This window comes from Aspergillus pseudoviridinutans, assembly GCF_018340605.1.
Source record: "Aspergillus pseudoviridinutans IFM 55266 DNA, scaffold_4, whole genome shotgun sequence".
Taxonomy (NCBI): domain Eukaryota; kingdom Fungi; phylum Ascomycota; class Eurotiomycetes; order Eurotiales; family Aspergillaceae; genus Aspergillus; species Aspergillus pseudoviridinutans.
Window position 1 is genome coordinate 233,900 of NW_025091284.1, and position 26,276 is coordinate 260,175.

The following is a 26,276-nucleotide window of genomic DNA, read 5'->3' on the forward strand; positions in this document are numbered from 1 at the left end:
GAGTCTGGGGAGCCCTCAGCTGAAGGCGTCACCCAATGGCAATGACGAAAGGTGGTCCGTTTGCGGCATAGACTTTATGATTCCTCCAATTTAACTCCAGATCATCACCTCAGACTGGCTGACAGGAGGCCAGTGCTGGGGCTGACGAGGAGAAATTGACACAGTCATTGGGCGCCGTTTTGCTTTTTCTGGGGGATGCGCTATTGAGCCTGGGCTGGTAACATAATTGGAGGAAGCAGCAGACACGCTGAAATAGTTTGGATCATTGCAGCATTGGCGATGGGCCCAGAGCAGTTCGTCTCGCCAGTTCAATCAGCCTCGACATGTTCGTCTCAGCTGTAAGCAGTTTTTCTGAGGATGCAGTCAGCATTTAGCGGATACTAATATCTTCAGCCCCCGCCACTCACCGCAGGCATCGGCTATTCTTCCTTCGTCCACAGCCTCACTGGGATCTCGTCCGATTTTTGCAATTTCATAGTATCTAGTGAGGCAGGATCCAATATTGCACATGAATCATTATTGTAGACCATCCCTTGTCGGAATCTTTTTTATGTAATGCGAGTCCACAGAGCTGAAATTAAATATATTATTAATTTCCTCATGCTGCATCATTTCAAGTAGGTCATCTTCTTGATATGTAGCCCTTGAGCATCTAACCTTAATATATAATTGTCTTATAGTATGCACATGTCTGCGATCTCATTTCCCTGGTTACAATGATGTTTGTCTTTAAGAGCACACTAGTTGAACTCATGGCTAAGACTATGAGCTCATAATGATCCTCTTCGGGTTGACTGACAGCTACGGATATCAACTCCAGCCTCTTAACACTGGAGTGACCATGACGGTGTCCTTTTACTAGCAATATCCTAGTAAATACATTATATACCGGGCTGATGAAGGTGAACTCATAAATTACTGTTTGCATCCCCCATCTAGTATTCACTTAGCTCTTACACTGCTGTCTGCAAGTACCTAAAAGCCGCAGCAATGTCCTCTGCAGTAACGTCGTCTGATAACGAGACAGTTAGTTTTCTGCGTCAGTGCCCTCCAGCAGGAGAAGAGTCTCCTGTCTCACTTTATCATAGGTTCCGACCATTTCACCAAAGCCGATGATAAATCTCAAGTATGTCAAATCGTACCATCTGATCCATTTCTGACACCGCCATAGAAATCTCTTCTTGAAATGGCGCTTACCAGAGCCCTTGCCGACCCAACCCTTGGTGCTACTAGTGGGGGGTGGTTCATATACGATGATAAAGAATCAACCGTGATCGAAAAAACCAGCAAATCTGCTGCGGCTCTGGCGGCGGAGGTAGGCAGCTGCCCTTGGTGATAAGCCGTCCGTTCTTTGACACTCGACAGGGGTTTGAACTCGATCACGTCTTCGAGAGGCAATTCCTCTCTGGACTTATTGTACATGTGATGGGCGCGTAAGTCCATCTTTTCGTGACCGCGTCGGGGTATCGCGCTCTAAGGTCCACACAGCCAAGATCCGCCCATGTCGACCATTAACGATCTCCTGCATATTGCGAATTTGCCGGAGAATCTAGTGTGGATCAGAAAAGATCTCCATGACTTGAAGAGTAGTGTCTTTGGTGAGTTGGACTTGGCCCCCGATCTCAAGCCTTCCAAGTGCGCTCACAACATCGCCAATCAGGTAGGACAATGGCAGAGTTTGATGCGCGGCTCTGCACTTATCTCACTCAGTGTCAACTTGTGTTTGGACCTGCTTTGGACAAATTTTCAACCTCCCGTGAAGTCGTGAAGTCACTGATTCGGGCAATAAAAGAAACCCCATGGTATCTAGGCCGCTGGGATGGTTTCAAAGGTGAATCCTGGTTTGGTTAATAGAACCGTTTTTAACCATTATACTTATATACTGGTGTTGAATTCCGTTTTAGGATTTCTACCTAAAGGAGAGCATAGGAATTATGCTACATGATAGTGTTAAGGTTTGAAGATATAGCCACATTGTCAGCTAAATCACTGAATTCTAAAAGCTTTGGCGAATGTTGAGGTTCTTGCAGCTCAAATCTATGCACAATTCACACATATACACTGTTGTCTGAAGAAAGGGATATCGGACATTTGAGTGGATACTACAGGCCTGGATTCGAGGAGCGGCTAGTTCGATATTCACCATGTTCTGAATCGCTGGGCAAGAGATCAGCTATGAGCTGCGTTGCCTCATTGCTAAGGTATTTCTGGGCCAGGTAGGCGACAGGAGTTGAAGGACTCAATTCCTGTCAAATCAGCCGTTAAATATCGTGTCTCAAAGAGTGGCTGTGAATAATCGAATTACCAGCCTATAGGGGCTTTATTGGGTAAATTTCAAGGTTTTGAACAAAGGCTTGTAGATAAGTTCGGTGGATCTTCTAGACTTACATTAAGGTATGTATGATATTTCCAGGTTCCACAGAATCAGTCTGGGCTTTTCCAGTATTAATACATGGGGATGGAACCTAAACTCAATGAGTGGCCTGACTTTTCTAAACAATTATGACATAGGTCAACGAAGTAGACAGGCACCTAGTCACCCACGCACTTAATATTGTTGTTGTTTTGTATATAAACCTAGCCTCCGACCTCATGGAACTTTTTTTGGATCTAGTTAATTCTTAGTATTAATGAGACTAAGCCCCATGGTACATTTGAAATGTAATATTGCGGTTTAGAGTGGAGTATCGTCAGAAATATAGATATATATTTAGATATAGATTATAGTAATTATGATGAATCTGTTGTAGATAGCCCAGTTGGCAATGAATAGAGGATTCTCTCAGTAATATAATAATGTAGCAGAATATATGGATTAAATCAAGTTGAGTTATCATGGTTCAATCAACATCATCTATGGATACTGAGACTGCCCTCAATATCGGACAGCCTGTCAACGCGAGGAAGAAGCAAGCAGGATGAATCCCACATTCCCCAGGCTCCTTCTGACTCTTCAGTAGAAACGTAGAATATGCCAAGCTTCTGCGTCTTGGGAACCGGAATTCCAACGGAGAGCCGGCTGACGGGGCTGGCGGACTCTACGCCGAGGGATGTGGTGGATAAGCAGAATAGTAATAATATAAGAATCTAGGCAGATTCTGGAATAGTGCTGGTTCGGTCCCTAGACCTAAGGTACAGTTGGAATCTAGAATGTAGTCTATGCTGCCCAGTAGTAGTAGTACAGCACGTGGCCTTGATTGATTAACACGAGGAATGCATTAATGGCCTCATCTTTTACCTTGGCAATTGCAGCMACAAACAGATACAAGCCTGGATAATGCCGTTTATCCTCGGATTGAAGTCGCAGTTGCCAATGCTATTTCTCCGTGCTGTTACCCCGACTCTTATCTCTGCCAAGTCATGCTATTCTCTTGGCCGTCGACTCACTCCTTCTGCCAAGGCGTCATTTCCTGCTTGGATGCAACTTCAGGCGGGATGAGGGGTCATTCCGTGAATAATCGCTACGATGGCGACGCGGGGAATCATTCAGAGTGGCGGGCTTACAGCCGCAATTGGCAGCAGCGATGGCAGTAGCGATGGCGTGCTGGAGATGTATAAAAGGCAGGCGATGATCGGAATGTTGATCACTATTCACTCTTCTTCTCCAGCTGTAGCGTGTTAATCTCTTTACAGCCAGAGCTGTGAGATAGTCGACGACTTATTCTTACAGCGTCAGCATGAAGCTCCTCTACCTCACGTCGTTTGCCTCTCTGGCCCTGGCTAATGGCCCTGGATGGAAGCCCCCAGTCCATCCGGTTAGTGTTCCTCTCATGTTGTCTTGTTGCTATGCTAAATCATCCTGTCTACTATAGAAAGTCTTGCCTCATATGATCCACTTGTGGGACCTTATGGATGGCGCTCAAAGGCTGGAAGACTTCGCCTATGCCTACCCAGAGCGCAACCGCGTCTTTGGAGGACGGGCCCACGAGGACACCGTCAACTACCTCTACCGCGAGTTGAAGAAAACCGGCTACTACGACGTCTATAAGCAGCCTCAGGTGCACCTCTGGACCAAAGCCGACCAGGCTCTCACCGTCAACGGCGAGACCTATGCGGCCAGCACCATGACTTACAGCCCCAGCGTGAACGTCACTGCTCCGCTCGCGGTGGTGAACAACCTGGGCTGCGTCGCGACTGACTATCCCGCTGATCTGAAGGGCAAGATTGCTCTCGTCTCCCGGGGCGAGTGCCCCTTTGCGACCAAATCCGTGTTGAGCGCCAAGGCCGGTGCGGCGGCTGCGCTCGTGTACAACAACATCGAGGGTTCTATGGCGGGGACTCTGGGCGGTGCGACCAGCGAGTTGGGACCCTACGCTCCCATCGCTGGCATCAGCCTCGCGCACGGACAGGCGCTGATCAAGATGACCCAGGCGGGGACGGTCACGGCCAACCTGTGGATCAACAGCAAGGTGGAGAACCGGACCACCTACAACGTGATCGCGCAGACCAAGGGCGGCGATCCCAACAACGTCGTCGCGCTGGGTGGCCACACTGACTCGGTCGAGGCCGGACCCGGCATCAACGACGACGGCTCCGGCATCATCAGCAATCTGGTCGTCGCCAAGGCGCTGACCCGCTTCTCGGTCAAGAACGCGGTACGCTTCTGCTTCTGGACCGCGGAGGAGTTCGGCCTGCTGGGCAGCACCTACTACGTCAACAGCCTCAATGCCACCGAGAAGGCCAAGATCCGTCTGTACCTCAACTTCGACATGATCGCCTCCCCCAACTACGCTCTGATGATCTACGACGGCGACGGATCCGCGTTCAACCTGACCGGGCCCGCGGGCTCGGCGCAGATCGAACGTCTCTTCGAGGACTACTACAAGTCGATCCGCAAGCCGTTCGTGCCTACCGAGTTCAACGGCCGCTCCGACTACGAGGCCTTCATCTTGAACGGCATCCCCGCAGGGGGCATCTTCACCGGCGCGGAGGCGCTCAAGACGCAGGAACAGGCCAAGCTGTTCGGCGGCCAGTCGGGCGTGGCTCTGGATGCCAACTACCACGCCAAGGGCGACAACATCACCAACCTCAACCGCGAGGCCTTCCTGATCAACTCCAAGGCGACGGCCTTTGCGGTGGCGACGTACGCCAACAGCCTCGACTCTATCCCGGCGCGCAATATGACCACTGTGGTCAAGCGGTCGCAATTGCAGGAAGCCAAGAAGAGGGCTCCTCACTCGCACGCAGGTGAAACGGGATGCTACAAGGACCGGGTTGAGCAGTAGTTCTTTTGAAGCGGACCCTAAAAAGGAAACGTCACATGCTCTATGATATAGATACAACAAAGCATCCTATAACAATATCATTCATCATTCATAACCCCTTAACTTCCCTCCTACTGTACCACGCACTTTGAACCGGCTAGTCAGGCAGGACCGGCACCCTTGGGAGGATACTCCTTGCCGTCGGCGTTGACCTTGGGAGTGCAGGTGCAGCGTTCAGACTCGGGCACCTGGTCCATGACGGAGGGGATATGGCTTCCGCAACCCCACCAGGTTTTCTTCTCTGTTTGTTGTTAGGAAGACTCTACGACGGTTGGGTTGGAGACATACGGCAGTTGCTGCACTTGGATGGCATGCACATTTTGTAGAGGAGGTTATGGAGTGGCTAGCGTTGTTAGATTGATGTCTGGTTGACGTCGATGTGTGGAGGGGTAGTCCAATTTCACAATAAATAATGCTTTCCAGTCGGCATAAAGGTGGGTGGGCATTAGTCATAAGTAAATCATGTCTAGAGAGGCAGAAAGAGCCAGAAGAGAAGAGAGCGAGTTCGCCGATTGATGGTTCCCGAGACCCCGAGACCGCCATTCTGTGCATTTCCGTAACGGTAAAATCATTTCTAAAGATTGATCGACCTGGATGAGATCTAGAAGACAGCGATATGATGGAGAAGAGGTTAAAATAAAGTAAACCTTGCCATGCTGATCTGAGGACCTTGAGGATTAGATCTGGGGTAATACAGATCACTCTAAGCAGTGACGAGCCAGCGAATAATATGCAGCCAATAGTGTAGACTCTATACATAAGTGTTCCAGTTTCTCCAGTTGTTTTTCAAACATGTATCACAGACATGGCACCATCACCGTATTTTGGTGATATGTTCTGTGTTATGCTGACTGTATCGTTTTGTCGGCCGGCGGTCGGGGACTCGGGGATACAGTTTATATACTCTTGGCCAGAGTAGAAATTTCTGAACGGGAATGACTGTATAACTAGTGACCAGACGTCAATAGATTTCAGGACAGGAGCAAGCCATTGCCCTCATTCCCGATGCTCGATGCTTGACTCGGCGAAGTGAATAAGCTGCGAGCGCCATTACGTTCATCAGCCGTAGTCGCTGTTTTTAATATATATTATCTGTACCATGGCATACATACTACTTTGTCGCGCGTTGAATCCATAATAGGTTACTTCATTCAGACAGTATGCTTTTGCGTATAGTAGGCAATTGGATGGACTTCGTCAAGCATGATGCCTATGTCATTCATGATTACTACAACTTCACCTTGGCTGGAGCGCAGCACGCAGCCGGCTCGGGATGCAGCGTTGACCGGTTGAATGTCTGAGTAGACGCGGGAACATCCAGGGCCGGGTTCTTGGTAAAGAAGCCATCCGGCTTGAGCATGACACTGACACGTTCGACCGGCATCACAGGGAAATCCTCCACCCGGGGGTTGTGCGTAAGACCAAAAGCTAGGACCGTCAGCGAGGCCTCAACGCGGGAGTCAATCGAACTTACTATGCCACAGGACAAGATCCTCGTTCTCAACAGGATCATTGCGCTTCACCCACTTTTCTACCCCCTCGCTCTGCTTGCTCTGGTTGGTGAATTCTCCAGCCGCATACAGCTCGTCGTCCTGATACTTCGTCACCCAGATCGGCTTGGTAGCGAACTCGGCCCGCTTGTAGCCAAACGACCTGTTCCCGGCCAGAAGCATTTGGCTCGGTGAGGTCTGCAACTTATATGCGACCGGTTTATACGTGATGGGGTTGATGCAGGCGTCATTGCGGATCTTGAAGACCCGGTGGCGCTCTACGCTGGTGTTGGCGCTGCCGCTGGTCCGCAGGACGGTTTGTTCCGTGGTGTAGCCGACCAAGTACGGGTTATTCTCGTCCTCGGGCATGGGGACGCTATCTTCATAGTAGACCGTGTTTTTGAACCCATCCAGGGAGGGGTCGATACGAAAGGAGAACATGTGCTGGTGGAAAGGCGCCATAACACCCGGCCCAACGTTCGTTCCCCAAGGCACTGTCGTCCCGAATTTCTCGTTGTCGAACGGCACAGTAGAGAGGATACCGGTCGCGCGCACCTCCAACTCGATGTTAGCGGCTTGGTCAAAGATGAAGGCAAAGATGTACTCGTAGTTGGAGACGGTGCAGATCATCTGGACTACTAGCTGGCGGTTGCGGACCACCGTGGCGGCGCCGGTGCGGTAGTTGGTGTGCTTGTGTTGCAGACCATTATCTTGCTCGTGCAAACAGATGACGTTCTTCAGCTGCACGGGGGTGCCCTTGGAGTCGGAGCGGTACCCGTCAAAGTACTTGATGTGACCTAGACAGTCACAGCCAAGGGAGAGCTGGTTGGCAGTGATACCAAATCCAACATCGCCGACGTCGAACGCTTGCTTGCGGTGGTAGGGGGCGCGCGGGTCTATTCTGTTAGTGACTACTCTTGTCCACAGTCATGGCTGATCAATGCATACCTCCATATGGTACGGTCATCTCGGACACTGACAGCCGGTAAAACACATTGCGTCCGTCATAAGTGGTGTTGTAGATGACCAACCCTTCGCGGGTGTTGAAACCCACGCGAAACTTCCACTTCTGCCATGAGACCAGGTTTCCCTGTACTTGGAATGATGGACCCTCAGGCTGCTGCACAATATATGGCTTCAGATCCGTCCGCAGCGGTTCTGTGAGCAGATCATGCGCGTACTGGATGGTCTCCACCATCTTCCACGGCTGAGTCTCGGTGACCTGGGCGTCCACACCACCCGGGAGATAGTCCATACGGACCAGTTCATGAGTGAGAGCATCGAACACGGGGGAGAATTTGCACGGCGTAGCATAGTGGTTATTTTGCGGATGGTCTGTGGTCACCACGTACATATAGCACTGGAACAGGCGACGGGATTCCTTGGGATCATCCGTTCCGTAGATCCAGGGATCGTTGCAAACCGCCACCCCTTGCGGCAGTTGCATTTTGGCAATCTCTGCTTGCACGGCGGGGTGGCTCAGACAGAGTTGCTCAATTTCGATCAGTTCGTCTGCATCGACCGGGCCCTGGTTGAATTAGAAGACCTTCTGTAAACGTTCATCTATCGGCATAGAATATACCTGAACCTCCTTGGGCAGCTGTTTAGCATACACCACAGACCTTGTCCCTGCATTGAGCAACGCTTTGTAGAATGCTCCATTGTCTAGACGATGGAACAGAACCTGCAACAACCGGGTTGGTGCCGTCGGTAAAGGCTTCCCTAACCTCTCAGCTTCAATGTACGGTACAACCTCCCTTTTCAGAGGTTCATTGACATCGATTTTCTTGTATCTCAGGGAGACTCCCGGGAAAGCCGCTTCCAGAATCTTGACGGCCAACTGGATTTCCCCGGGAGTGATGGGGTCAAAGGGATGAAGCGCCGTCATGATGTGTCTACACCGAATCGGAAAGAAAAGAATGATTTGCCATGTTTTTGACCAGGATCATAGGCCTATATATACCCTTTTCTAGGACATATCTACTCTGGGTAGTCTGGGGCAAGATACTTACCTACGCTCTCCAAGTCCTCGTGTTGTACGCAATGCCTGAGAAGCCGCTGATTGGTGGTCGGATGCCTTTCTCCGCCGCCAAGAGTCACGTGCGCCATCTTATTGGCCAGCTCTGATTCGGCGTATCTCTTGCCCAAAAGGGTTAGCGCATCACGAGTGTTATCATTTCCTCTTTGGTCCAGATTGACAGGAAAAGGACAACTGCACGAGGAGACGCTTCGTTTCATTTGACATTCATTATTCATTAGGTTATCATCGCTGTTGTCGACGGCCAGCGTCATGTCACCACGAGATACAGATATCCCCCCAGCAGCACCCCCAATCCCCCAGTTGCGATCCACGCGACCACTCGGTCAGTCATCGTGACGATACTAGTATCGTCGGGCAACGCAGTTCCATCCGAGGAGCCCCTCCCCGCCGCACTGTTCCCCTTGCTCGTTCCTCCCGTGCTATTCGTCAAGGGCCCCGCGACCGTCTCGAACAGATTCGCCATAACCACCTCCAACGCCGACATCTGCTGTCCCACTCCTGTCGTGCCGTCGTACTCGCCCGTCGTCCATCGCATTCCGCAATACGTTCCTGTCTTGCCGCCAACACATTGCGCTGCTGCTGCCGTGGCTGAAGCCCGCAGCCGAGTTGCAATGGTATCGCGGGTCCAGGGAGCTAACTGCGCAACATCCCCCATCCAGCGCGCCAGATACGCTTTGAAGGAGTACTGGTCGGTTTGACACGTGTTGATCGTCTCGCAGGCGTATTCATAAAGAACATTCTCGGATGACTTGTTCGGCGAGAGGAAGAGTCTCTGCGCGTCGAGGAGACCATCGATGCGCTGTTTCCATGTGGAGTTGCCTTTGGTCTGGCAGGGTCAGCTGTTTCCTCACTCTTGGAGAGCTGACTAKGAGACATACATAGTTCCACATATGGGCGGCTCCATGCAGAAAGACACCATTGTTATACGTCCATTCGACTCGATTGAGCTCGGAGCAGTTGTCGCTTTCGTACGCCCCGTCGAAGATATAATATTCCGGACCGATCAGTCCAATGTCTGTGACCCAGTCCCAGACCTTGTTCGCCCATTCGGCATACGTGGGATCCCCTGTATACCGTGCGAGACGGGCTGCGATGTTGAAGAGCCCTCCGTTCGAAATGGAGTTGCCATACGTGTATCCGTTGTTGAAGGAAAATATCTGCCACTTCAGCCCACCTCCACAGGTCCGATCATCCCAGCGCGCGACCTGCTCGTTGAAGACTGCTTGCGCCATGGCCAGCCACGACGGCGAGTCTTCGGGTGGGTTGGGGAAATTATGTTCGGCCGCCATGAGTGCGGTAAAGGCCCAGAAGGCCTGGTCATCGTTGCCTTCGGTGCGGGTCTGGTTGGAAGGCATAAAGTCACCTGTTCCGGCCTGATGCAAAATAGCCTGCATAGTGATGTTGTTGTAGGTATCGTCGCCGGTATATCGCCAGTAGTTGACGAGGGTGCCGAAAAAAGCGCCGGCTTCCCACCAGTAGTAGGGGGCGGGGAGGTTACCCGGAACGTCGCCGGTGTTGTTGCCAGTGTAGAAGCTGACGAGGTCCCAGGCTAGTTGACTGGCTACCTCTTTGATATTTTCTAGGGACTATTAGTCCATTCGGAGTGAACAATGTTTTCGTAGAGCTCACCTGAATCTGTAACGTTGAGGTTGAGTGCGGTCGCTGGGAGGGGGAGTAGTAATAACGATAATAATAGACAGAAACGTAACGATAAAGGCCAGTGACTCTGGCATTGACGTCCCATTATGGACGTCCCGATAATAATTTTCCACAAGGAGCGTAACGAGACTGATCACTCTGCAGTAATCATCTCAATGAAAAGAGCGACTGTTGAAAAATACTTAGCCCCGATGGTTGCAAGAACCATGCCCATGCCTCAGACTGTGGCAGACACTGCAACATCCATCCTGAAGCGATGCGAAGGTAAAGGCCGTTCCTGAGGTCCAAACATAGAGTCTCTTTACCAGTTTGCCTGTAGTGCCTGACGAGTCTAAACTAAGGACACTCAAAAATGGGCAAAACCATGAAGTAGTAACGTCAGTCGCGCTATCCCAATCAATCAATGACAGGCAATAACCGCTGAATCCTAAAAGCAACCAATAAAGAAACAGCGACTACGCAATGCCAATTATCTGATACAGAAAGGCGCATCTGAACGGGGTTTGGTGGGCTTGGTGAGCTTGATGGAGGACCAGCTGTTTCAGCTTGGGAATTGGGGATTCTGTGCCAGACCAGCAGACTCCGAGGCAACTCAATGAGATAATGTGAGGATTGATAACTCGACACTGTACTCCTACAGCAGTGTTCTACATCGCCTTCAATGTATATCCTTAAGGTATCTTCCCAACTTTTGTTATTCACAATCATATCCAGGATACACATTCTTAATACCAGCCATGATGGCATACAAGCTGCTGGCCAATCAGATCCCGCCGGTCCCTCAGTCTGCGGGGTCGGTGACTAAATGCCAACAATAGAATCAAGAGCAGGCCATAGCAATAGTAATGGTCAATTGTACAATTCTTCTGACTGAATGAGAACGGATGGACCACTCAGCTCGTTCCAAGCGCACTTCCAACGCGTATGTCGCCCAGGTTCCTAGCCGAGTGCCCGACTGACTGCCACAGCTGTCAGCGATGTCGGTCTCGCAAGGTCAAATGCTCCGGCACGCAGCCGTGTGATAAGTGTCGCAGTCGGCAGCAAGATTGCGTGTTTGAGGAAGATCGGAAGATTGTAGTTTCTGAAGAGTATGTCGAGGGAAGCCAGCATGATATCTGATTCTAACGGACATTGAGGTTGTTTCTTTCGCTCAAGAGAAAAGTGAGCGAACTAGAAGGCTCACTTACATCGACCCCGTCAAAGCGGCCTCGCTTCTTAGAGGGACATGCTAGTAATTCTGAGTCTAGCTGTTCAAAAGAAGCGCCGCAGTCAGTGTCGGAGCCATGCGAACTCGCTACGCCTGAGCAACAGGAGTTGAATCGACACGATGAGCGATTCGCCTCCAATCCCCTGGTATCGCCATCCACCTACGTGAAGAACAGCGGACGCACACAACGGGCCTGGTGTATGCTATTTACCTGAAAGTAAGAATTTCGCTAATGGTTGACTATCAGTACTTCTCGGTCCAACCTCGACATGGTCGTTCAGTCGTCGGGTCCTCAGCACAATCCAGACCCGACTTAACCCGACAAGCACCAAACCGATTCCTCTGGCCGTCGACGGCGATGCATATCAGATCCAGTGGCGCCAGGCTAGCTCCGAAGAGATCCCGGATATAAGCGGACTCCCTTCTCGCGATCAAGCAATCTACATGCTCAACACGGTCCGCTTCCATTTCGGCCATCTGTATCAGCTCATTGACGAGGAGGACTTCACCAGTAACCTGGACGAGTTCTATCATAACGCGTCCGCAAAGGTCCAGGTATCCAGGCTGTGGTACGTGCAGTTTCTGGTCGTGCTGGCGTTCGGAGAGGCATTGTTGGCGCCKGTGCGAAGGGCATCACATGCTACATCGTGGACAAAGTACTTCTCCCGAGCGATGTCACTGTTACCGGATACTACAACGCTCTGGCAGGATCCGCTGCTAGCCATTGAGGTTCTGGCGCTGATTGCGCTGTATCTTCACTCGGTGGATATGCGGGACTCGGCATATTGCTATGTATGCATTTGCCACTTCATCATCGACGGACGACGACTGACGAGCGCAGATCGGTCATGCCATGCGTATGGCACTGGTAGAAGGCTTGCATCGTGCTCTTCCAGTTGAGCAACTTGGCCAGAAGCGCGTCGAACGGTGTACTAAGGTCTGGTGGACGGTATACATTCTAGACCGGAAGTTCTCTTCGTTGATCGGGGCGCCGACTTCGGTGCATGACGAGGACGTAACCACAGTCCTGTGGGACCCGATGATCTGCTCCCAGGAGACAGCAGCTTTGAGCCTTCATGTCAAGATCACGCAGGTTATCACGCGGGTGTTGAATAGTAGGTGACTTCCAGCTGGTAGGGACAGGCTAACGCTGCCCACAGCGGCGTACAGTGCGAACGGGAAGTTGGGCAGTGCCTTCCTTCATGGCATTCGCTCCATACTGCATGAGATGACCGACCTGTCGCGGGAATTGGAGGAGGTCTTCGCTCATCGGTTCTCGAGTTCAGTGGATACTCTTTCCGGTGTGACCACTCGGTTGACACTTTCATGTCATTCGGTGCGTGTCATTCCTTTAATCATTCCCAGGTGGCTTATGGAGAAAAGTGCATTATCGTCACCGCTCGTCCGCTCATCCTGAGTTTGCTGTGGGAACGACTAAGCTGCTTCGAAGAGGGCGACGTCTTCCGAAGTCTATCTTCGCCCGTTCGGACTCTGATCCAAGCATGTATCGATTCAGCACTCAAATCATTGAAGATACTAACGGCCCTGCGAGACCAGAATCTCCTTGGTTAGTCCCCATGCCCCCGACTGATCCGTTCCCTGACAGCAAAGCAGAAAGCTTTCTCCCCTTCGACCTCGAGAACCTCTTCTCATCCTTCTTTATTCTCTCCTTGATCTCCGCCGTCTTGCCCGGCACCCTACCAGACCACAGTTACCGCGATATGGGCTTCAGTCTATTAGATGAGATGATCGCCCGGGGAAACCGTGTCGCGCAACTTCGCAGATCGGAGATTGAGCTTCTCGAAGAGTTGGTGCAACCGCTAATACGGCCAAGTACCCCTCACCGTGAACAGGACACGGGAACTCCTCTTATTGCGCCAATCAACGAAGAAAGCGCTGTGGCTCAACAGGAGGACCGAAGAACGGGTCTGGATGCAGAAGGCCCCGGTCCGACGCCTCCAGTCACAGTCACAGGAGCACAGGAGGAGGAGCTCCTTTTCGACTGGCGGGATTTCGGACTATCATTGAATCATATGCTCTCGGCGACGGATGAGCTGAATGCGAACAGCTTAGTTCCTGGGGCAGAGGGCGAGGAGTTACCGGCTGACTTGTGGTTGTGGGGGTGATGGCTAGCTTAATTTACCTTTCTCTCAACGAGAATCGAGCATTGGCATTAGAAATTCCGATACGGATCTCGGTGATGCTGTGAGATATCGTAATGTTGATCTTTCTAGACTCTATTACTTCGTTAATGGCGCTATTGCTCCTTATCTGATGCGGCAGCTACGTACGGTCTGCCAAACGACCGTATCTTAATGTTGTAGAACAGCCTTTCTTATGAATTGGTATCGAACACAATCTCTTCACCTGAATGCCCATATCTAAACAGTACTTGCTACCATTTGATAATTTTAAAAGTTCTAGCAGCACGCAGTGTATGAAAACTTGATGCGCATGGCGCCAGGCACGGACATCCTCAAACATGACACTGAAATTAGCATAAATGGGCCTGAAATGACAGATCTATCTAATGTTTCTGCTCCGTAAGTAAATTCGTAATAATTGAAAGACATACGTATGCAGATACGTGGATTCGGACATTGGCCCGGATCTTCAGACTTACAGCGGCTATTTTTCTGTCTCAATTGCCGATTGAATTGATCTCCGTATATGAAAATGCTTGTCATTTTAACAGTGATGAACATATAAGAATTGTCCCTCCCATGAAAGCTGTCCATAATGTAAAGCCGTGGCTACGTCCGAAATGTGCTTGATTCATCCGCGCATTGTGCATACGTATCTGAGGCGCAGCCCTTCTCAACGCTGATTGTTTTCCGCATCATGAACGTGCTTGCCTGGACTAGAATAGGAGTCAATAGTACCAAGCATTCGTCATCCCGATCTAGAGTTTTGCCCCAAGCCAGTGGCTGCTGTTAGCGTGTCGAAGGCGTTCATTAGAGCCGTTGTATACGTAAGTGAAGGGATCCACTCGCGTTTCCTTCTGAAAGAACGAGACAATTTCACGTCCCTCCTAATTATATGCTTAAGACACTACAATAATACTCGGTATATTATGAGCATAAGTCAAGTGGAACGATGCTCTTATGGGTTGAAAGTTGGTGTATTCTGGTATATGAAGCGCAGTTGCATGTTAAATGCGCCAGAGGTGAGAGGAGAGAGAAGCACGATTGAGGGCAACACTATCGGTTGTTATTCTGCACCGTGCCTGTCTGATATCATTCATAGAATCTAGACCTCGGATCAAAATTTTTGACGACTTGGAAATCCCACTGTCCTGCCATAAGGTTACGCCCGGAGATGCCACTGCAAGACAAAACCTGGTAATACTGCTGTATAGATAGCAGCTACGAATCAGGGCAGTTCTACTGCATAACCACTTGGAAGATTCAAGATCTTTTGATGGTTCCCTTGCGCACCTCCTGGTTCTGAGTGGCCGAGAATGTTGACGACGCAAGGAGGGCCCGCTTACGTAGGGATGGCATGTTGGTTCCCGGATGCTATCAACAATCAACATGCCTAGGTCCAGAACCGCGCAGACTATATCAATTCAGCTAGTCAGTCGTCTAAACGCTCTTAGGCTCTGGATGGGATGGGGCATTTCGTTTCATATTCTGTAAACCGTAAGGTTTGACGCCAGTGGACTGTTGATGAATACCAATTGACTAGACAAGCGTCTGTCCAATATGTCTGCTTCTCTTGGGCGCTGACGATACACTCTTGACCATACGTCTTGCCTATAGTCGTTCAGGTCTTTGATCTTTGGCGCTGGTCCCACTTGGCGAGGTTCAGGAGTCTTCATCCAACAGTCATTCATTCATATATCGCACCCAACGCTCTTTTTCATGGGATCACCATCGCTGCCACTCCTTTGATTGTTTTACACCAAGTCTATCAAACATTAGCCACTCCTTTTTACAAGCAGAGCCAGATTTACCCATTCGCCATGAAGTGGGAGTCGTTCCTTTTGACAGCCATCGCCGCTGGCTCGGCCATGGCTGGAGCACATCACGCACACGAGCATGCTCATCGCCCTCAGCATCTTGCTCAGAATGCAGGATTGAAGGCTAGACAGTTTGACGCCCATGCCCACCCAGCGTTCAGCACCAAGACTATCGTCAACCTCGACGTTGTCACCATGTACACCACTATCACGCGACATCATCCTGCTCCCCAGCCAACCACCACCACCGTGGCAGCCGCGGAGACTTCCACTGCTGAAAGCCAACCGCTAGCAAGTGTCAACCTTGACGTCTCTGTGCACCTTCTGGATATTTTTCCGGCCACCACCAGCCCAGCCACTACGTTTAGTACTAGCACAAGGACGAGCACTAGCACCAGCAGCGCCACGACGTCTGCTACGACCAGCAACTCCGGCAACAGCGCCAGCTGGACCTCCACCCCTTCAAATGGCGTGTACTCGACCTCTGGATTCGGCAAACGCACCAACTCCTCCGGCTCGGGGATCGAGTATACCGGCAACGTCGGCAGCCCTTGGGGCAGCAACATCATCGAGGTGACCGCCTCCACAGCCTCGCAATACAAGTACGTCGTGCAGTTCACAGGCAGCAACACCGACAACTGGTTTGTCTCGATCTGGAACAAGATGGGCCCTGACGGCAAGTTGGACGGGTGGTACGGCCACTCGGCGCTCAACTTCACCCTTGGGGCTGGCGAGACCAAGTACGTTGCCTTTGATGAGAACTCACAGGGTGGATGGGGTGCCGCTGCAGGGGACTCGCTGCCGACGGACGAGTACGGCGGTTACGCCTGTACCTGGGGCGAATTCGATTTCGGGGACACCGATAATTCTGAATGGTCTGGGTGGGATGTGTCTGCCATCCAGGCGCAGAAGGCGGGACTGACGGTGCAGGGGATGAGGATCTGTGATTATAAGGGCGATGACTGCTCGTATATCACAACTGATGCCGCCAAGGTGGAGAATGCGTACACGGCGGCCAAGGCGTCTGTTGATGGTATCGGGGGTAGTGTGAGTGCCGGTGCGGTGAGGTTAGCAGTTGAGGTGGATTACAGTGGTTGAGTCATTTGATCTCGACTGTATATACACAGTTTGATCGGGTAAATAGTTTTTCGACTGTATACATTGATCTATCTTCCTCTTGGTCAGCCCTTCATTCTTGTCTACTCCGGTGGGGAAAGGGCTCAATAACTAATAATATTCGATACTATCTAGAAAGGAATAAAAGAAAGACTCTGCGCTGAATGACGTTCACCAGTCCCGAAATGGAAGCTAAGGTAAGTGAAATAGACGAGCTATAACTCTACGACATGGCGGGAATGGTGATGCTCTCAATCGTCCACACCTTTCCGCCCTCGCTCGAGCTCAAGCCAGAGTACGTCGCACCGGCAGCCGAAGCAATGGTGTTGCCAAAGGTAGTGTCGGCCGAGGCCAGAGTAATCTTCGTGTTGAGGTACTTTTGCTCTGCAACAGTGCCCGTGCAGCCACCATCACACTCAGTTCCAGTGCCATAGCTACTCAATCAGCATGCTGTCTATAATTTGGGGAACAAACAACTCACCCAGTCATATACGGCCCAGACTTGTGCGAGAAGGTAGACAGAACCTTGCCCGTCTGCGCATTGGTAACATTCCTACCACCATTAGCCAACATCCTCACGGACAGCGCGATATACGTACTGCACCCAGGTTTCCTTATCATCCAACAAATTATACTCAATGCGGACTTGGTCAGTCCCGCTAACCGCGCTGGCCTCCCCGTCCAACTGTCCAAAACTGCCGAACAGACTGGCCCTTACACACCACTGGCCCGTCGCTGCACCGCACCAGGCATTGCTGGGCCAGCTTTCCAGCGTGGTCTGGACAAGATCGCCGGTGCCGTTACTCATCCCGGGCCAGAGGAAGAGCTCGCCGCTTTGAGTTGCAGGCGCCGCACCGGGGATGAGGGTGGTGACGGCGTTGACGATGGTGGATTTGGTAGGGCCGAGAGAGACGCTGCCGCCCCAGGTGTCCGTACGTTTGGTGACGGAGGCAGATAGACCCAGGGTAGGGAGGAGGAGACCGAGAACGAGCTTCATTGTGATAGTACGTAGAGAGTCGACTGTTGAGCACTGAAAGATTTTGCGATTGATGACTTTCGATTTGACGTGCAGAAATTGGGCTTTAAGTGTTCCCTCGACTGTTTCAGGGGGTCAAAGAGTGCCTCTTTGCAATCTATTCGACCGTAGGTCGGATACTCCGGCAAATCATCCTGAAACGAGCTATACGTGAAGATTCTCCACCACTAACTTGGCTTGCTAACTTAGCTTGCTTAAGCTCAAAATTGACAGGTAGGGGAGACACGGAAAATTCTTCGGTTCATATTCAAGATCACGCCAGTGTCGATTGGCGTCCAGCTTTCCAGTCATTCTTCTCAGCTCTCGTGGACCGTTTTTCCGTGATGGGGGAACTATCATCCTACAGTCTCAGATAAAGTTTGGAGAACCTGCCGGGTATACTCTGCTGTATCGCGATATTCTCATGGCATTTGATATTCAAGGCCAAGGTGTTTTAGCACTGCCATACTTTTGAAGGACATCGCTCACTGATTAGGATCACACGTGGCCGGCATATTGGGATTTCGGATACTTGAAGCCGAGTCATACATGAACGGAGCCGATGCGGAGCCAGTACGGAGAATAGCCCAGTTCCAGACGTTTAGGAGGCGACCATATACTCCGCAACCATATAAACGTACGAGTACGGGGACCATGCCATGCACCGTTGTTTCGTCATGACTCGTGAGTTCTATGGTATCCACCCGACATTTTTCGGCCCCCTCCTGTTTTGGTTGATAGAGGAACACAATCGACTGTTTTCCTCAACGAGCTCGCATAGCTCAGTTGGTAGAGCGCATGACTAGTAATCATGAGGTCAGCGGTTCAAATCCGCTTGTGAGCATTTCTTTTTCCTCCTTGCACTTTGCACCACGAAGTCTGTTCGAATCCAAGTGCGAGCACCGTTTTCTTTTTTCCGGCTCAGGGGTTATACCTAGCCGTAGTCGTATACTAAGGGAATTTATATTTAATATCGAGTGACCTTATGGTGAATACGTAAGTGAGCGCCCAATCAACCCAAGACAAGAGCAGTCTATTTTTAAGGTGCAGCCTATTTATATCACTGCAGGACCAGCCATCACCAAGGAGATTTATATCATTGCCTTGAATCAGAATGATAAAAAAAGGGACAGTGACTGAGTGATTGTCTAGGTGATCTAATTGTTCACTTCTGCCTGAAACCAAAGTTGAGGCGATGCCCCCGCAGTCGGCAGCACAGCCATAGCAACGTGCACCGAATCATCATGCATCATTGGGGCAAGTGGGTTGGCTCCCCGCGCTTATTATTGCTTGTCTACTATCAAATCTAGGTCTGTCCTTCGCAGCTGCTGATGATGTCGATGGCTTTATCTTTCTGCCTGGTGCATCACTCTATATAACTGTCCGTTCCTCGCGCAAAGGAATATCAACGTCAACAAAGACCAGCTCATCCAAAATGTCCTCAACAGCAGATAACACCAAAACTACTTCCCCATCTCCTTCAAGCCCCGGGACAAAAAAGTCCCTAACACAAAATAAAGCATGGATCTACGGCAAAAAAACTTTCGACAGAGCCTGGGACGCCCTCGATAAAGTCGGCGCACCAGTGAACCGGCTAAGCAACAAACTCGGCTCCGAAGCCTTCTGGCCGATGACGCTGGACAAAGAAAGTGAAAAGACCGCTCGTATCCTGCGCAGTTTCTGCAAGGAAGGGGTATACGTTGCCGAAGATGCGACCGTGCCAACCCGGGAACAGACACCCGACGGGAAGATCGACAAACCACGGGGTAAACCCAAGGTTCTGCAGAAGATTCCCGCGGAGGTGATCCGCCAGGCCAAGGGGATTGCCATCTTCACAGCCATGAGGACGGGACTGTGGTTCAGTGGTGCTGGCGGGAGTGGAGTCCTCATCGCTCGCGTACCTGAGACAGGTGAATGGAGCGCGCCTTCGGGGATATTGCTGCATACCGCTGGCCTCGGCTTCCTGGCGGGCATAGACATCTACGACTGCGTCATGGTCATCAATACGTATGAGGCGTTGGAAGCCTTCACCAAAGTGCGAGTGACGCTGGGAAGCGAGATCTCCGTCGCGGCTGGGCCGGTGGGCATGGGAGGGGTGCTGGAGTCGGAGGTGCACAAGCGACGGGCCCCCATCTGGTCATACGTCAAGAGTCGCGGCTTCTACGCCGGGGCGCAGATTGACGGGACGATCCTGATCGAGCGAAACGACGAGAATGAGCGGTTTTATGGTCGCAAGGTGCCTGTCAAGGAGATCATATCTGGTCACGTCCGGACGGAGAACGCGTCTGTCCGGATGTTGACGCATACTCTTCATTCGGCGCAGGGCGACAAGCAGTTTGATCAGACTCCATCTGGAGTTGCTGTGCCGACGGGACCGAGTCCAAGTGATTTCGCACCCGAGGACCTGGCGAATTCGAATCTGATGGCACACGGCGCATTGGCCGCTCCGGCTCAGACGGCTGCGGAAACCTCTGCTACCGTCACCGACCGTTCCGTACCTGTGGATGGTCTCCAGAGCGAGGAGGCCGTGGTTGCGCAGATGGAGATCATGGGCTTTGCTAGAATCGATATCGACCGGGCCATGAGAGCGGCGTCCTTCAACCCCGATCGCGCCGTGGAGTATCTGCTGAATGTGAGCTGACCGAGTCCTCTTGCACTTCGCTCGACTAACTTGTTTGATTTTCCAGGGAATTCCTGACGATGACTATCCTGAGCAACAGCAACAGCCGGCCGCTGCTACCGCGCTAGATCATCCCGAGCCTCCCGCTCCTCCTCTTCCCCCCAGACATCACTAAGGCCGCCTAATTTATGATGAAGCTATGAATCTGCATATAGACATTTGGATACTTTATTTGACCTCTGCATACTTTTCCAACGCACGATGTAACTCTCCCCATAATCCATCATGCCAACTCAGCAACTGTTCCCACTCCTCTATCGTCTTCTTGTAAAACTTCAACCAGCTACCTACAATAAAATCGGCGTATGTAGGCGTATCACCCTCAAGAAACGGGCCCTCCGTCCGGCGGTACGCCTTTGCTAGCTCTCCCAGCGCACTCTGGAAGCTCTCGAGCATCCGCGCCCTCTCCTCGCCTGTGATCGTCAGATCCTCATAGCGCTCTTTGCCCGCTCGCTTGGCAAACGTCGCTTTAGACTCCTCCGCTGTCGCTGGATTGAAAGGCATCCCCTGGACACACAGAGCACAATGCTGGGTGAAGACTGCATCGACCTGGGAATTGAACGCGGAGATCAGGCCAACAGTCGAAGGAGGGAGTAATCTTGGCCCCTCGGGGTAAAGTCTGTCAAGGTACTGCGCGATCTCAAATGAGTCGCCCACAAGTTCACCTGTCGTGTTGTTTCTGATGATAGGAAGAGTGTAGAAGGGACTGCCGTCGGGGAGGACTCTGTTGGCTGCCAGGCCGAGTCTCTTGCGGATGGCGGGTACTTCGGGCAGTTCTACCCATTCTGTTTGATAGTGGGCTTGTTTAAAGTTGAGGGCGTATCTGTGGCATCTTAGCCTATGTGCTTATCGGATCACTAATGTGACGTACCTTGTTTTCCAGGGATTCGGCGCATAGCAGGTGACTGGTGGGGCGGAGGCAATATCATAGAAGAGAATGGCAGGCTTGGAACTGGACTCCATTATGGCGATCTGATAAGATGCGGTCCGTGTACTCCCTAGTAGATCTATTTTGGCGGGGTGAACGTGAAGAACCAGCTTCAATGATCAATAGAAGATGAGATTGTGTGATTTAGGTTGAGGATGGTGCAATCTACAATCTTATATGTAAGACTTCGACCATCCTTACTCTCATTCTTGATTGATTTCTGAATAGCATAACTTGCACGGCTCATAACGGATCATGATGAGCCAAGATGACTCATGCTTGGCATTTTGGCATTGCTGTCCTAATGCAGCTAGACTCCGTATGCTGCACCATGAAATCCCTCCATTTGGATATGGCCGCGCTTTTAGTCTCATGCACAGCAGCAACAGAAAATATGGAGATCAGAAAGTTGAATCTTATGATATTCTAATGGCTCTCTCCTTGGCCACCCTCCACTGAACCGCGGAGCATAGCTCGTACAGAATAGACAAGACAGGTGTAGAAACGCCTCGTTTCTCTGCCTCGCGAACGACCTCGCCGATGAGATTCTCGTGCTCAAGTAGATTGCCCTACAATTGTGAGTCTTCAAGTTAACTGAGGGACAAGTGTGTACATACCTTCTGCATATCTTTTTGCATGCTAGGAGCAATCTTTCTCTCCATCGGATTTTTACGAATTGTCATCTCGATGATATCATCTGGTAGTTCGATCCCCACAGCTTTAGATACTTCCACCACCTCCTGCATAGCAGGAATAACCAAACGATCAAGAGCACTCCCCGCAATCTGTAAATCGCCCGTATTGACCCCAGTCAGCGCGCAGATAGGATTCAAGGTCGCATTGTACACAAGCTTGCTCCAGCGATCTCGCTCCCAGTTCGGCTCATGTCGCACGTTAGTCTTGCCTCCCGCACCATAAATATGCACAAACTGCTCCGCAGTCTTCTGTTGAGTATCTTGGTCGAGAGCCGGGTTGCGAAACGCGCCAATGTGGAGGTCATCTTCCTCTTTCTGTTCGATCACTCCGTGAGCGATTTCGTGAGCGTCGCATCGGCTCACCCCGGAGAGAATGACATTCTGCGGGAAACGGGACAGGAATGGTTTTTCGATGTTCAATCCATTCTGAATCAGAACAATCGCTGTGTGGCCCGGTGTCACTACGGGAGCGATTGTCTCGCATATAGAAGGCGTAACGTCCGGGATGTTCTTGGTGGTGCAGATAATATACTCGAAGAAGGTACTACTGTCCTCGTTACTGACGTGAGGAACCGCATTTAGAACTGGAATGCTCCGGTCAGTCACGCCATGTCATTCTGTAAAAGGAGAGGTGCAAACCTGTAGTCGGCCGCCAGTTTTGTATATGACCATGTTCGCACGAGAGGATCTCAATTCCTTTGCTTATGACCGCTTCATAGTTAGACCGTAGTACACAGGTGACTTCGGCTAACCCTCCACGCTCAAGATTGAGTGCCGCAATGGTACCAATTCCTCCAGTTCCCACCAAGAGGACTCGGGCCTTTCGAGGCATTGCCAGATGCTGTTTACTGACTTCCTGTCGCGAGTTTGAAGCAATCACTAATACCAAGGTTTATGTTAGGAGTATCCTTGAGTGTACGGCGGTCAGCTTTCCTCCCCGAGATGATAGCGCTTTACCCCGCTTGTGAGTCAGAGATAGGCTATATCAAGGAAAGCCACGGCGGTGGGGCTGTTATCAAATAAGCTAAGCTATAGAAAAGCGATCCAACTCTATCCCTTTCGAGCATTTTGTCACACATTTTACCCCTGTGTTCTAAATTGTATTAGAATTCCCCGCGACCTGACGTCATATCGGGGATACGCCGATCCATCATGCTGCTCATTTCCTAAAGAGTCACAATCCCCTGGCTGGAGGAGGGGTTAAAGATTCGATGAATGTTTAAAAATCAATTCAGCCGATTCTGTAACGACGTGTATACGAACATTGACAAGTTCGCACCATATCCTGACCACAATGGCTTTCGCTCGCAGATTAGCTATTCTCCCCGGAGGTCTAGGTACACCGATAGACACTTCGATACGCGAAAACAACACATATTGACATAAATGTCCTGCATAGGCGGCCTTGGTTCCAGCATAGGCAAGAAGCTTAGAGAACAAGGCGCTCACCTCGCCATCCTCTATGCCCCGTTCGAAGCTGCCCGTCGAGAGGAGCTTCTCAGATCCGGCTATGGAGGAGCCAGCGACGCAATTCGTACCTATAAATGCGACATTACCTCGCCAACATCTGTCGAGTCTGCCTTTAGCGCCCTGGAGCGGGAAATGATCAGACCGTCGCCAGCAACCCAATGCGATGGGCTCTTTCCGAGCATCCTCATCAACACTGCCGGATATGTCTCGCTTAGTGACATGGAGATGACCCCGCCAGAGGAGACCATGAAACATCTAACCACCAACGTCCTTGGGCCGATGCTTTGCTCGCAGGCCTTTGCGCGACTCTACTTTGCCGCCTCTAAGGCTGCAGAATCATCCGCGAACCCATCCCCACCCGGTCGAATCGTCAACATTGCATCGCAGGCTGCGCACGTAGCACTGCCGCGACACGGGGCATACTGCGCTTCCAAGGCTGCCTTGCTAGGATTGAACCGTAGTATGGCGTCGGAATGGGGAGGACGAGGTATCACCGCCAACTGCGTATCGCCGACAGTGGCGTGGACGGCTCTCGGGAAGAAGGCTTGGGGCGAAGAGTCGGTGCGGGAGGCTTTTTTGAAGTCTATTCCCACTGGCAAGTTTGCGCTTCCTGAGGAGGTTGCGGATGCTGTTGTCTTTCTTTGTCAGGTAGGTCTTTCGTAGAAACTTGAAGCGATGTGATGCTGATTGAGGTATAGGATTCGAGCGGCATGGTCAATGGTGCGGATATCAGAGTTGATGGCGGCTTTACCATCCAATGATCGCCTCGAATATCTCGCGTACGCCTGACTTGGCTTAGTGAGGTAAAATTCGGCTTGCGGTTCTTTTATTGTGGTTGTGAAGCTGGACATAGAGTATATTCCATGAGTCTGTTATATTTAGATCCTTATCAACTGCTATCCCACCGCATCGGTCTATTCCGTCTAGCAGGGAACGTCTCATAGAGATGAAGTAGTCCGTCTGGGTAGTCCGGGTAGGCAGCTGAGAAGCTTTGGCTTTGTTGGGGCAGCCATCATTGATTTCAAGGAGTACTCGTATTGGTCAATTGGTGACTCATAGATAAGAACTCAGAGGAGGTTCAAAAGATTAAAGCCTGGTTAGTGTTTCCTGACAATGCAAAATTGTCAATGTTGCCAATTCGTTAAAATCAGCCTGATTATCCTGGTTCCTGCAATATCTACATGGATAATGACGATTTTCCACAGCCAGAACCATTAACTGCAATCCAAAACAGCAGCAGAATCTCTTCCAAAGATTCTATAGCACGGCTAAATGACAACAGCAATGCTCATCAAATCCGATACTCTTGACCATCCGGGGGTCCAACAGCTGCTCCAGCACCATTTCACTGAGCTTCGAAGCCAAGGTCGCCCTGAGACATCTTTTGCGCTAGACTTAACCGCTTTCCGGAACCCGTCAATTACTTTGTATACCGCCTGGGAGGGCGACAGTCTATTAGGCTGCGGCGCGTTGAAACAACTCAGCCCTACACATGGAGAGATCAAATCGATGCGGACGGTGCAGGGTCACCTGCGGAAAGGCGTTGCCAAGGTTATTCTGAAGCATATCATTGCCGAAGCGAGAAAGAGGAAGTACCACTCGTTAAGTCTGGAGACGGGGACTGACGGGAGATTTGACGGCGCTCGGCAGTTGTATCTGGGGATGGGGTTTGAGGTCTGCGGGCCTTTTGGGGGATATAGGAGTAGTGATGATAATATGTTTCTGACTTTGAAATTGGGTTGAATATTCTTTGATAGCTTTGGAAACTTTGACTAATACACACTCATGGACATGTGTGCCCAAGTACTGGTCTTTCTAACTCCCACAGCCACAATTCATCCGTATCATATTCCACCTGCTTAATCACCCTGAATCCGCATTTGCTCAATACCTTGCTCGAGCCTGCGTTAATCTTGTCGCAAAAGGCAAAGACTTTTTCGGTCGGTTCGCTCCCGTCTTCTGTTGAATTCAACTGAGGCTGACGAGGTAACTTCCACCAGGCCTTTAAGAGTCCGTCCAAAGCTTCTGTCGCATACCCCTTGCCCCAGTAATCAGGATGAATAGAATATCCAATCTCAGGGCTGGGATATATTTGATTGATACCCATGTAACCAATCACCTGTTTGTCGGCGGGTGGTGGTTGAGACTCATCCTCCCATTGTTCACGTTCAATGAGCACGTAAGTAAAACGACGACCGAGGACACTCTCAGGGCCCTCCTTGAAGATCTTGGTGGCCATCCATTCTCGTGTTTCTTGGACCGTTCGATGAGGTGTTTTGGGGTAGCTTACGATCGGTATCAGTCTCTTGATCAGGGAAAGAGATCAACAAGTGGGTATATACTTTGTTCTGGCAACTTCAGGTCTTGACCGGATCGCGAATAAGCCCTCTGCATCAGAGTCGGCCAGAGGTCGAAGATACAATTTAGGAGTGATGATGGGTGGGAGCGGTTCTGGGATAGATACTCGGACGCTCTGCTGAGGTAGGAGAGCCATTTTGAAGAAAAAAAGGACTGTCCTTTTCGAAGGACTAATGAATATACGAGAATATTGTTTTGAGTCGATTCAAATCGCAGTCTGACAATTTAAGAAAAGAGGTCAGAATATTTAGCGGGACACCAGACCCAATCCGTTCCCCGACAACATAAAGCGATTGGAAATATTCCGTACTTGTTTTGGTGATAAAAGTTCGATCTACAACAAAGTACTACAAGTCGAGGATAACGACAAGTGTCATATAGAATATTGGTGT

The 26,276-nt window shown here is 50.8% G+C and overlaps 14 protein-coding genes and 1 non-coding gene across 15 annotated transcripts; 8 read left to right on the forward strand and 7 right to left on the reverse strand.

Moving 5' to 3' along the window:
• Nucleotides 1-1,186: 1,186 nt before the first annotated feature.
• Asppvi_005502 (uncharacterized protein) lies at nt 1,187-1,768 on the forward strand (the record flags this gene model as incomplete). Its single annotated transcript, XM_043301423.1, has 3 exons — nt 1,187-1,315; nt 1,366-1,433; nt 1,489-1,768. The coding sequence occupies 3 exons, from the start codon at nt 1,187-1,189 to the stop codon at nt 1,766-1,768; spliced, it is 477 nt and encodes a 158-aa protein (XP_043157358.1).
• Nucleotides 1,769-3,677: 1,909 nt separating this feature from the next.
• On the forward strand, nt 3,678-5,225 carry Asppvi_005503 (M28 family metallopeptidase; the record flags this gene model as incomplete). Its single annotated transcript, XM_043301424.1, has 2 exons — nt 3,678-3,755; nt 3,813-5,225. 2 exons carry the CDS (start codon nt 3,678-3,680, stop codon nt 5,223-5,225), a joined length of 1,491 nt encoding a protein of 496 aa, XP_043157359.1.
• A 140-nt stretch (nt 5,226-5,365) lies between these two features.
• Nucleotides 5,366-5,583, reverse strand: Asppvi_005504 (uncharacterized protein; the record flags this gene model as incomplete). Its single annotated transcript, XM_043301425.1, has 2 exons — nt 5,366-5,505; nt 5,553-5,583. 2 exons carry the CDS (start codon nt 5,581-5,583, stop codon nt 5,366-5,368), a joined length of 171 nt encoding a protein of 56 aa, XP_043157360.1.
• Nucleotides 5,584-6,492: 909 nt separating this feature from the next.
• On the reverse strand, nt 6,493-8,642 carry Asppvi_005505 (copper amine oxidase; the record flags this gene model as incomplete). Its single annotated transcript, XM_043301426.1, has 4 exons — nt 6,493-6,692; nt 6,739-7,650; nt 7,703-8,282; nt 8,337-8,642. 4 exons carry the CDS (start codon nt 8,640-8,642, stop codon nt 6,493-6,495), a joined length of 1,998 nt encoding a protein of 665 aa, XP_043157361.1.
• A 400-nt stretch (nt 8,643-9,042) lies between these two features.
• Asppvi_005506 (glycoside hydrolase family 76 protein) lies at nt 9,043-10,539 on the reverse strand (the record flags this gene model as incomplete). The annotated part of the gene is made up of 3 exons (XM_043301427.1): nt 9,043-9,621; nt 9,674-10,374; nt 10,425-10,539. 3 exons carry the CDS (start codon nt 10,537-10,539, stop codon nt 9,043-9,045), a joined length of 1,395 nt encoding a protein of 464 aa, XP_043157362.1.
• Nucleotides 10,540-11,194: 655 nt separating this feature from the next.
• Asppvi_005507 (putative C6 transcription factor) lies at nt 11,195-13,787 on the forward strand (the record flags this gene model as incomplete). Its single annotated transcript, XM_043301428.1, has 9 exons — nt 11,195-11,247; nt 11,352-11,376; nt 11,430-11,542; nt 11,591-11,859; nt 11,909-12,453; nt 12,503-12,776; nt 12,822-12,997; nt 13,045-13,228; nt 13,276-13,787. The coding sequence occupies 9 exons, from the start codon at nt 11,195-11,197 to the stop codon at nt 13,785-13,787; spliced, it is 2,151 nt and encodes a 716-aa protein (XP_043157363.1).
• Nucleotides 13,788-15,625: 1,838 nt separating this feature from the next.
• On the forward strand, nt 15,626-16,720 carry Asppvi_005508 (putative allergen Asp F4-like; the record flags this gene model as incomplete). Its single annotated transcript, XM_043301429.1, has 1 exon — nt 15,626-16,720. The coding sequence occupies one exon, from the start codon at nt 15,626-15,628 to the stop codon at nt 16,718-16,720; it is 1,095 nt and encodes a 364-aa protein (XP_043157364.1).
• A 241-nt stretch (nt 16,721-16,961) lies between these two features.
• Nucleotides 16,962-17,735, reverse strand: Asppvi_005509 (uncharacterized protein; the record flags this gene model as incomplete). The annotated part of the gene is made up of 3 exons (XM_043301430.1): nt 16,962-17,172; nt 17,220-17,291; nt 17,338-17,735. 3 exons carry the CDS (start codon nt 17,733-17,735, stop codon nt 16,962-16,964), a joined length of 681 nt encoding a protein of 226 aa, XP_043157365.1.
• A 789-nt stretch (nt 17,736-18,524) lies between these two features.
• On the forward strand, nt 18,525-18,597 carry Asppvi_005510. Its single transcript has one exon. It is a non-coding gene; the product is annotated as a tRNA-Thr (tRNA).
• Nucleotides 18,598-19,188: 591 nt separating this feature from the next.
• Asppvi_005511 (DUF500 and UBA/TS-N domain protein) lies at nt 19,189-20,548 on the forward strand (the record flags this gene model as incomplete). The annotated part of the gene is made up of 2 exons (XM_043301431.1): nt 19,189-20,385; nt 20,441-20,548. The coding sequence occupies 2 exons, from the start codon at nt 19,189-19,191 to the stop codon at nt 20,546-20,548; spliced, it is 1,305 nt and encodes a 434-aa protein (XP_043157366.1).
• A 53-nt stretch (nt 20,549-20,601) lies between these two features.
• Asppvi_005512 (glutathione S-transferase family protein) lies at nt 20,602-21,396 on the reverse strand (the record flags this gene model as incomplete). The annotated part of the gene is made up of 2 exons (XM_043301432.1): nt 20,602-21,256; nt 21,305-21,396. 2 exons carry the CDS (start codon nt 21,394-21,396, stop codon nt 20,602-20,604), a joined length of 747 nt encoding a protein of 248 aa, XP_043157367.1.
• Nucleotides 21,397-21,777: 381 nt separating this feature from the next.
• Nucleotides 21,778-22,888, reverse strand: Asppvi_005513 (ketopantoate reductase family protein; the record flags this gene model as incomplete). Its single annotated transcript, XM_043301433.1, has 3 exons — nt 21,778-21,930; nt 21,979-22,640; nt 22,696-22,888. The coding sequence occupies 3 exons, from the start codon at nt 22,886-22,888 to the stop codon at nt 21,778-21,780; spliced, it is 1,008 nt and encodes a 335-aa protein (XP_043157368.1).
• Nucleotides 22,889-23,350: 462 nt separating this feature from the next.
• On the forward strand, nt 23,351-24,287 carry Asppvi_005514 (putative short-chain dehydrogenase/reductase; the record flags this gene model as incomplete). The annotated part of the gene is made up of 3 exons (XM_043301434.1): nt 23,351-23,393; nt 23,456-24,174; nt 24,225-24,287. The coding sequence occupies 3 exons, from the start codon at nt 23,351-23,353 to the stop codon at nt 24,285-24,287; spliced, it is 825 nt and encodes a 274-aa protein (XP_043157369.1).
• Nucleotides 24,288-24,810: 523 nt separating this feature from the next.
• On the forward strand, nt 24,811-25,269 carry Asppvi_005515 (GNAT family N-acetyltransferase; the record flags this gene model as incomplete). Its single annotated transcript, XM_043301435.1, has 1 exon — nt 24,811-25,269. One exon carries the CDS (start codon nt 24,811-24,813, stop codon nt 25,267-25,269), a length of 459 nt encoding a protein of 152 aa, XP_043157370.1.
• A 40-nt stretch (nt 25,270-25,309) lies between these two features.
• On the reverse strand, nt 25,310-26,020 carry Asppvi_005516 (GNAT family N-acetyltransferase; the record flags this gene model as incomplete). Its single annotated transcript, XM_043301436.1, has 2 exons — nt 25,310-25,811; nt 25,869-26,020. 2 exons carry the CDS (start codon nt 26,018-26,020, stop codon nt 25,310-25,312), a joined length of 654 nt encoding a protein of 217 aa, XP_043157371.1.
• Nucleotides 26,021-26,276: the final 256 nt, after the last annotated feature.